Raw genomic sequence first — 7,170 nt, forward strand, 5'->3', positions numbered from 1 at the left:
CATACATCCGATTCAAAACACTGATGCTGGCCTACAAATCCAAAAATGGACCAGCTCCCTCTTACCTCAAAGCCCTCATCACTCCTCACACTGCACCCCACACCCTCCAATCTACCAGCACTGGTCCCACCATCTCTCAGGGTAAGAGGCAAGTTTACTACAAGACTCTTCTCTGTTCTGGCACCGAGGTGGTGGAATGAACTTCCCCTAGAGGTCCGGACAGCCGAGTCACTGGCTATTTTCAAGCGGCGATTGAAGACCTACTTATTCAGGAAACACTTCAACTAGCACTTCTTTCCTTATCTTTTGCATTAAAAAAAAAAAAAAACCTTCGACACTTTTTCATTGTAACTTTGAACAAATGTTTTAAACTCATGGTATCTTAAGTCTGTAACCTAGTGAGCAGCATTAATGTATTCAATGTTAGAGATTTAAGCACTTATGTACGTCGCTCTGGATAAGGGGTCTGTCACATGCTGTGAATGTAAATGTAATGGTGAAGGTTGTTATGGTGAAGGTTGTTATGGTGAAGGTTGTTATGGTGATCCAGGCGATTGATAGGATGTTGAATGAAATATTTCACGGTATTCACCATGTACACCATGTGGTTCTGTGGTATCAGAGCTGTTGTCTGGTGTGTTCAGTGTTAAGTGTATCCCATTTGGCTGCCACATCTTCAGGACAGAGGAGTTTACGCCTCGACAAACGTTTTGTTTTTCATCTTATTAACATTCTGCTCAAGAAATCTTCATATTTTAACTCTTTTGACTCCCTTCTGATTTAGATTATTCATTTACATTCACCTCACTTAGCCGTATGTCACGTAACGTCACTTTTTCAAATGGATGGTGACGCAAATTCCCTGAATTATTTCGCACCCGATGTCCTCTGATACAAGAGAGGGGTGTCTGTTCGAAGCCCCTTCCAGGACTGTCCAGACGGGGCAGTGTTGTCAAGCTTTAACTATAATCAGCTCTTATGTTGGCTGCCCAATAATTCTACACGAAAGTGCCATGGCTCCTTTTGTACGAGGTCTCTGCAGTCAACTTCTGTTAATCCTTGCTATAAATAAAATAAAATAAAGGTTGAGAACTGATTATTAAATTTGGAGAATAAATATTTTATTTAAAAAAAAAAAAAAGGAAGGCACTGAAAGATAAACACAATCTTGGGCAGAACGCTGATCTTTACCGTATTAATTCTTCCACCCAGTGAGAGAGGGACGTGGTTCAAACGATCAAAATCTTGTTGTAGGAGTTCAAAGCTTTTATTAAAATAGAAATACATTCTGTACAAGGAATAATACAAAACATTCCAGGGTGTGTGGGGCTTACAAACTGTGTGTAAAAGGTACAAAATGTGTAGTGAATTAATAAGAAAAAAATAATAATGACAATTATGGTGTGTGTGTGTGTGTGTGTGTGTGTGTGTGTGTGTGTGTGTGTGTGTGTGTGCGGGATGTCCGTTCCTGAAGGCAACACACTAACCATTGTGTTTAAAGCTCAGGACTGATCCCACATGTGTGTGTGTGTTCTGTATTAAACACCCCTCAGTCATTGAGGTTCTCGTCTTCCTCCACTTCGTCCTCGTCCTCTCCGTCACTCTGTGTGTGTGCGTGTGTGTTGTCTGCGTCTCGGCCGAGTGCGTTAGTGTGTGTAGTGTCTCCATGGTTGATTCTTACTCCGACGGCGTCCTGCAGAGCGTCCAGACTGCGAGCGCTCACGTATACACTCACGTTCACTGAGGGATGTAAACGTCTCAGCTCCTCCAGCTTCATCCATGCCTGTAACAGAAAACGGTACATGTGACCTTTGACCTGAAGAAAAACTGTGTGTCCTTCTGCATGTTATCCGTCTCACAGTCAGGAGCTACAGCCTCCTTCACCTCCATGTTCCATTTGGGTATGAAACTACAAAAAGTGGACAGGTTCATGGACATGGACATATTCTTTAACATATAAAAAAGAAACAGGACAAAGTTCTTTCATTAGACTGACTGAGACATTTAGAAGTATAGTTATTGTAGTGTGTGTTAGTGTGGGTTCAGCACTGTGGTGTGTGTTAGTGTGGGTTCAGCACTGTGGTGTGTGTGTTAGTGTGGGTTCAGCACTGTGGTGTGTGTTAGTGTGGGTTCAGCACTGTGGTGTGTGTTAGTGTGGGTTCAGCACTGTGGTGTGTGTGTTAGTGTGGGTTCAGTACTGTGGTGTGTGTGTTAGTGTGGGTTCAGCACTGTGGTGTGTGTGTTAGTGTGGGTTCAGTACTGTGGTGTGTGTGTTAGTGTGGGTTCAGCACTGTGGTGTGTGTGTTAGTGTGGGTTCAGTACTGTGGTGTGTGTGTTAGTGTGGGTTCAGCACTGTGGTGTGTGTGTTAGTGTGGGTTCAGCACTGTGGTGTGTGTTAGTGTGGGTTCAGCACTGTGGTGTGTGTGTTAGTGTGGGTTCAGCACTGTGGTGTGTGTGTTAGTGTGGGTTCAGCACTGTGGTGTGTGTGTTAGTGAGGGTTCAGCACTGTGGTGTGTGTGTTAGTGTGGGTTCAGTACTGTGGTGTGTGTGTTAGTGTGGGTTCAGTACTGTGGTGTGTGTTAGTGTGGGTTCAGCACTGTGGTGTGTGTGTTAGTGTGGGTTCAGCACTGTGGTGTGTGTTAGTGTGGGTTCAGCACTGTGGTGTGTGTGTTAGTGTGGGTTCAGCACTGTGGTGTGTGTTAGTGTGGGTTCAGCACTGTGGTGTGTGTTAGTGTGGGTTCAGCACTGTGGTGTGTGTGTGTTAGTGTGGGTTCAGCACTGTGGTGTGTGTGTTAGTGTGGGTTCAGCACTGTGGTGTGTGTTAGTGTGGGTTCAGCACTGTGGTGTGTGTTAGTGTGGGTTCAGCACTGTGGTGTGTGTGTTAGTGTGGGTTCAGCACTGTGGTGTGTGTTAGTGTGGGTTCAGCACTGTGGTGTGTGTTAGTGTGGGTTCAGCACTGTGGTGTGTGTGTGTTAGTGTGGGTTCAGCACTGTGGTGTGTGTGTTAGTGTGGGTTCAGCACTGTGGTGTGTGTGTTAGTGAGGGTTCAGCACTGTGGTGTGTGTGTTAGTGTGGGTTCAGCACTGTGGTGTGTGTGTTAGTGTGGGTTCAGCACTGTGGTGTGTGTGTTAGTGTGGGTTCAGCACTGTGGTGTGTGTGTTAGTGTGGGTTCAGCACTGTGGTGTGTGTGTTAGTGTGGGTTCAGCACTGTGGTGTGTGTGTTAGTGTGGGTTCAGCACTGTGGTGTGTGTTAGTGTGGGTTCAGCACTGTGGTGTGTGTGTTAGTGTGGGTTCAGCACTGTGGTGTGTGTGTTAGTGTGGGTTCAGCACTGTGGTGTGTGTGTTAGTGTGGGTTCAGCACTGTGGTGTGTGTGTTAGTGTGGGTTCAGCACTGTGTTGTGTGTGTTAGTGTGGGTTCAGCACTGTGGTGTGTGTGTTAGTGTGGGTTCAGCACTGTGGTGTGTGTGTTAGTGTGGGTTCAGTACTGTGGTGTGTGTGTGTTAGTGTGGGTTCAGCACTGTGGTGTGTGTGTGTTAGTGTGGGTTCAGCACTGTGGTGTGTGTGTTAGTGTGGGTTCAGCACTGTGGTGTGTGTGTTAGTGTGGGTTCAGCACTGTGGTGTGTGTTAGTGTGGGTTCAGCACTGTGGTGTGTGTTAGTGTGGGTTCAGCACTGTGGTGTGTGTGTTAGTGTCGGTTCAGCACTGTGGTGTGTGTGTTAGTGTGGGTTCAGCACTGTGGTGTGTGTGTTAGTGTGGGTTCAGCACTGTGGTGTGTGTGTTAGTGTGGGTTCAGCACTGTGGTGTGTGTGTTAGTGTGGGTTCAGCACTGTGGTGTGTGTTAGTGTGGGTTCAGCACTGTGGTGTGTGTGTTAGTGTGGGTTCAGCACTGTGGTGTGTGTGTTAGTGTGGGTTTAGCACTGTGGTGTGTGTGTTAGTGTGGGTTCAGCACTGTGGTGTGTGTGTTAGTGTGGGTTCAGCACTGTGGTGTGTGTGTTAGTGTGGGTTTAGCACTGTGGTGTGTGTGTTAGTGTGGGTTCAGCACTGTGGTGTGTGTGTTAGTGAGGGTTCAGCACTGTGGTGTGTGTGTTAGTGTGGGTTCAGCACTGTGGTGTGTGTGTTAGTGTGGGTTCAGCACTGTGGTGTGTGTGTTAGTGTGGGTTCAGCACTGTGGTGTGTGTGTTAGTGTGGGTTCAGCACTGTGGTGTGTGTGTTAGTGTGGGTTCAGCACTGTGGTGTGTGTGTTAGTGTGGGTTCAGCACTGTGGTGTGTGTTAGTGTGGGTTCAGCACTGTGGTGTGTGTGTTAGTGTGGGTTCAGCACTGTGGTGTGTGTGTTAGTGTGGGTTCAGCACTGTGGTGTGTGTGTTAGTGTGGGTTCAGCACTGTGGTGTGTGTGTTAGTGTGGGTTCAGTACTGTAGTGTGTGTGTTAGTGTGGGTTCAGCCCTGTGTTGTGTGTGTTAGTGTGGGTTCAGCACTGTGGTGTGTGTGTTAGTGTGGGTTCAGTACTGTAGTGTGTGTGTGTTAGTGTGGGTTCAGCACTGTGGTGTGTGTGTGTTAGTGTGGGTTCAGCACTGTGGTGTGTGTGTTAGTGTGGGTTCAGCACTGTGTTGTGTGTGTTAGTGTGGGTTCAGCACTGTGTTGTGTGTGTTAGTGTGGGTCCAGTACTGTAGTGTGTGTGTGTTAGTGTGGGTTCAGTACTGTGGTGTGTGTTAGTGTGGGTTCAGCACTGTGGTGTGTGTGTTAGTGTGGGTTCAGCACTGTGGTGTGTGTGTTAGTGTGGGTTCAGCACTGTGGTGTGTGTTAGTGTGGGTTCAGTACTGTAGTGTGTGTGTGTTAGTGTGGGTTCAGCACTGTGGTGTGTGTGTGTTAGTGTGGGTTCAGCACTGTGGTGTGTGTGTTAGAGTGGGTTCAGCACTGTGGTGTGTGTGTTAGTGTGGGTTCAGCACTGTGGTGTGTGTTAGTGTGGGTTCAGTACTGTAGTGTGTGTGTGTTAGTGTGGGTTCAGCACTGTGGTGTGTGTGTTAGAGTGGGTTCAGCACTGTGGTGTGTGTGTTAGTGTGGGTTCAGCACTGTGGTGTGTGTTAGTGTGGGTTCAGTACTGTAGTGTGTGTGTGTTAGTGTGGGTTCAGCACTGTGTTGTGTGTGTGTTAGTGTGGGTTCAGCACTGTGGTGTGTGTTAGTGTGGGTTCAGCACTGTGTTGTGTGTGTTAGTGTGGGTTCAGCACTGTGTTGTGTGTGTGTTAGTGTGGGTTCAGCACTGTGGTGTGTGTGTTAGTGTGGGTTCAGCACTGTGGTGTGTGTGTTAGTGTGGGTTCAGCACTGTGGTGTGTGTGTTAGTGTGGGTTCAGCACTGTGGTGTGTGTGTTAGTGTGGGTTCAGCACTGTGGTGTGTGTTAGTGTGGGTTCAGTACTGTAGTGTGTGTGTGTTAGTGTGGGTTCAGCACTGTGTTGTGTGTGTGTTAGTGTGGGTTCAGCACTGTGGTGTGTGTGTTAGTGTGGGTTCAGCACTGTGGTGTGTGTTAGTGTGGGTTCAGTACTGTAGTGTGTGTGTGTTAGTGTGGGTTCAGCACTGTGGTGTGTGTGTTAGTGTGGGTTCAGCACTGTGGTGTGTGTTGACTGACCTTCTGGTAGCTGCCGTGTTGACAGTGATGCTCGATGATGAAGCCGAAGACGTCTCCTACCCTCACTGCAGGGTCCAGATCACACTCCTCTAACAAACACTCACACGCTGAGAGAGCTGCTGCAGGGTCCTGTTCATACAGCCTACACACACACACACACACGCACACACACACACATGCAGACACACATGCAGACACACATGCAGACACACATGCAGACACACATGCAGACACACATGCAGACACACACACATTTTTGATTAAAAGTGTTCATGTGTTTCCTCTGTGTGTGTGTGTGTGTGTGTGTATGTGTGTGTGTTACCTGCGCGCCTGTATGAATCTCTTGATGAGTGTGAGATGGTGTGTGAGTTGTGTGAGTTGCTCGTCGGTCTCATCTCCATGGCGACTCTTTGCTTTGGACAGACACTTATAGGCTTCATTGAGAGCACCATAAGCCTTCTCATAGTCCTGATAATCATCAATCTCTACCTGCACACACACACACACACACACACACACACACACACACACACACACACACACACACACACACACACACGGTCACTCCAGTCATATCTGAAGAAAGTGCACTTCTATCACTCTGAACACACACAATGCAACACCAGTAGTTAAACCCTAGAATACCCATAATGCACTGTGGTGCTCATACATCAGGCTTGGGTGCTGTAGATAGTGAGTAGTGTGTGTGGTTTAGGACACGCCCACACTGTGTACCTGTGCACAGGCCTGGTAGAAGCCGGCCAGCAGCTCCAGTGCACGTCCTTTTGTATAGAAGCTGATGATGTTCTTCATGATTTCTGGATCTTTCCTCCAGTCCAGAGACTGAAGGTAATTCCCCGCCATCACGTAGATCTCTTTCTGACGAGACACACCAGCAAAGAACACAATCTTCTCTGTGTCACCTGACTTCAGCAACGCTCGCATCGCCTACAGAGAAAACGCACACACACACACACACACACACACACACACACACACACACACACACACACACACACACACAAACACACACACGAAAACACACACACACACACACACACATACACAAACACACATATATACACACACAAACACACACACACAAACATACAAACACACACAAACACACACACAAACAAAAACATACACACACACACAAACACACATACACAAACACACACAAACAAACACACACACACACACACACAGGTATAAAGAGATATATTTATTATATTATCAGCTTAAACTGAATCCCAGCAACAATGAAACATCTGCTCAGATCTCTTGACATCATATCTCCAGATCTCACCATCTCCTGCTGCACCCAACCTTGGGGAAGTCCTGGACTAACAACTACCTCTTCCAACATCTCTCAGGGTTCAAGGATGATACAGGTCAAGGTGCTTCTCTGTCCTGGACCAGGTGGTGAATTTCTCCTAGCTGTCTGAGTCACTGGCTGTCTTTAAATGAGAACTAGAGAGTTTTCTTCTTTACTAAAGACTTTAACACATTGTTAACACTGAAATAAGTCCTCCTTGTCCTGTATTTTTAC

General features: G+C 47.2%; 1 protein-coding gene across 6 annotated transcripts in view; it reads right to left on the bottom strand.

The window, feature by feature from the left end:
• Window positions 1-1,243: 1,243 nt before the first annotated feature.
• Window positions 1,244-7,170, bottom strand: part of ift140 (intraflagellar transport 140 homolog (Chlamydomonas)) — a 43,287-nt gene continuing 37,360 nt past the window's right edge. For 3 of the 6 annotated variants that reach the window (XM_047811262.1, XM_047811260.1, XM_047811261.1), the window contains 4 exons: window positions 6,354-6,566; window positions 5,941-6,107; window positions 5,619-5,760; window positions 1,244-1,783 (listed from right to left, as the gene is read on the bottom strand). In XM_047811262.1, the coding sequence (XP_047667218.1) occupies window positions 1,550-1,783; window positions 5,619-5,760; window positions 5,941-6,107; window positions 6,354-6,566 (756 nt within the window). In that variant the 3' untranslated portion in view covers window positions 1,244-1,549. Of the gene's footprint in view, window positions 1,784-5,618; window positions 5,761-5,940; window positions 6,108-6,353; window positions 6,567-6,927; window positions 7,092-7,170 lie in introns of those variants that run through there. The other 3 variants (XR_007140135.1, XR_007140136.1, XM_047811263.1) reach the window with 3 other exon arrangements.

This window comes from Tachysurus fulvidraco, chromosome 3, assembly GCF_022655615.1.
Source record: "Tachysurus fulvidraco isolate hzauxx_2018 chromosome 3, HZAU_PFXX_2.0, whole genome shotgun sequence".
In the NCBI taxonomy this organism is placed as follows: domain Eukaryota; kingdom Metazoa; phylum Chordata; class Actinopteri; order Siluriformes; family Bagridae; genus Tachysurus; species Tachysurus fulvidraco.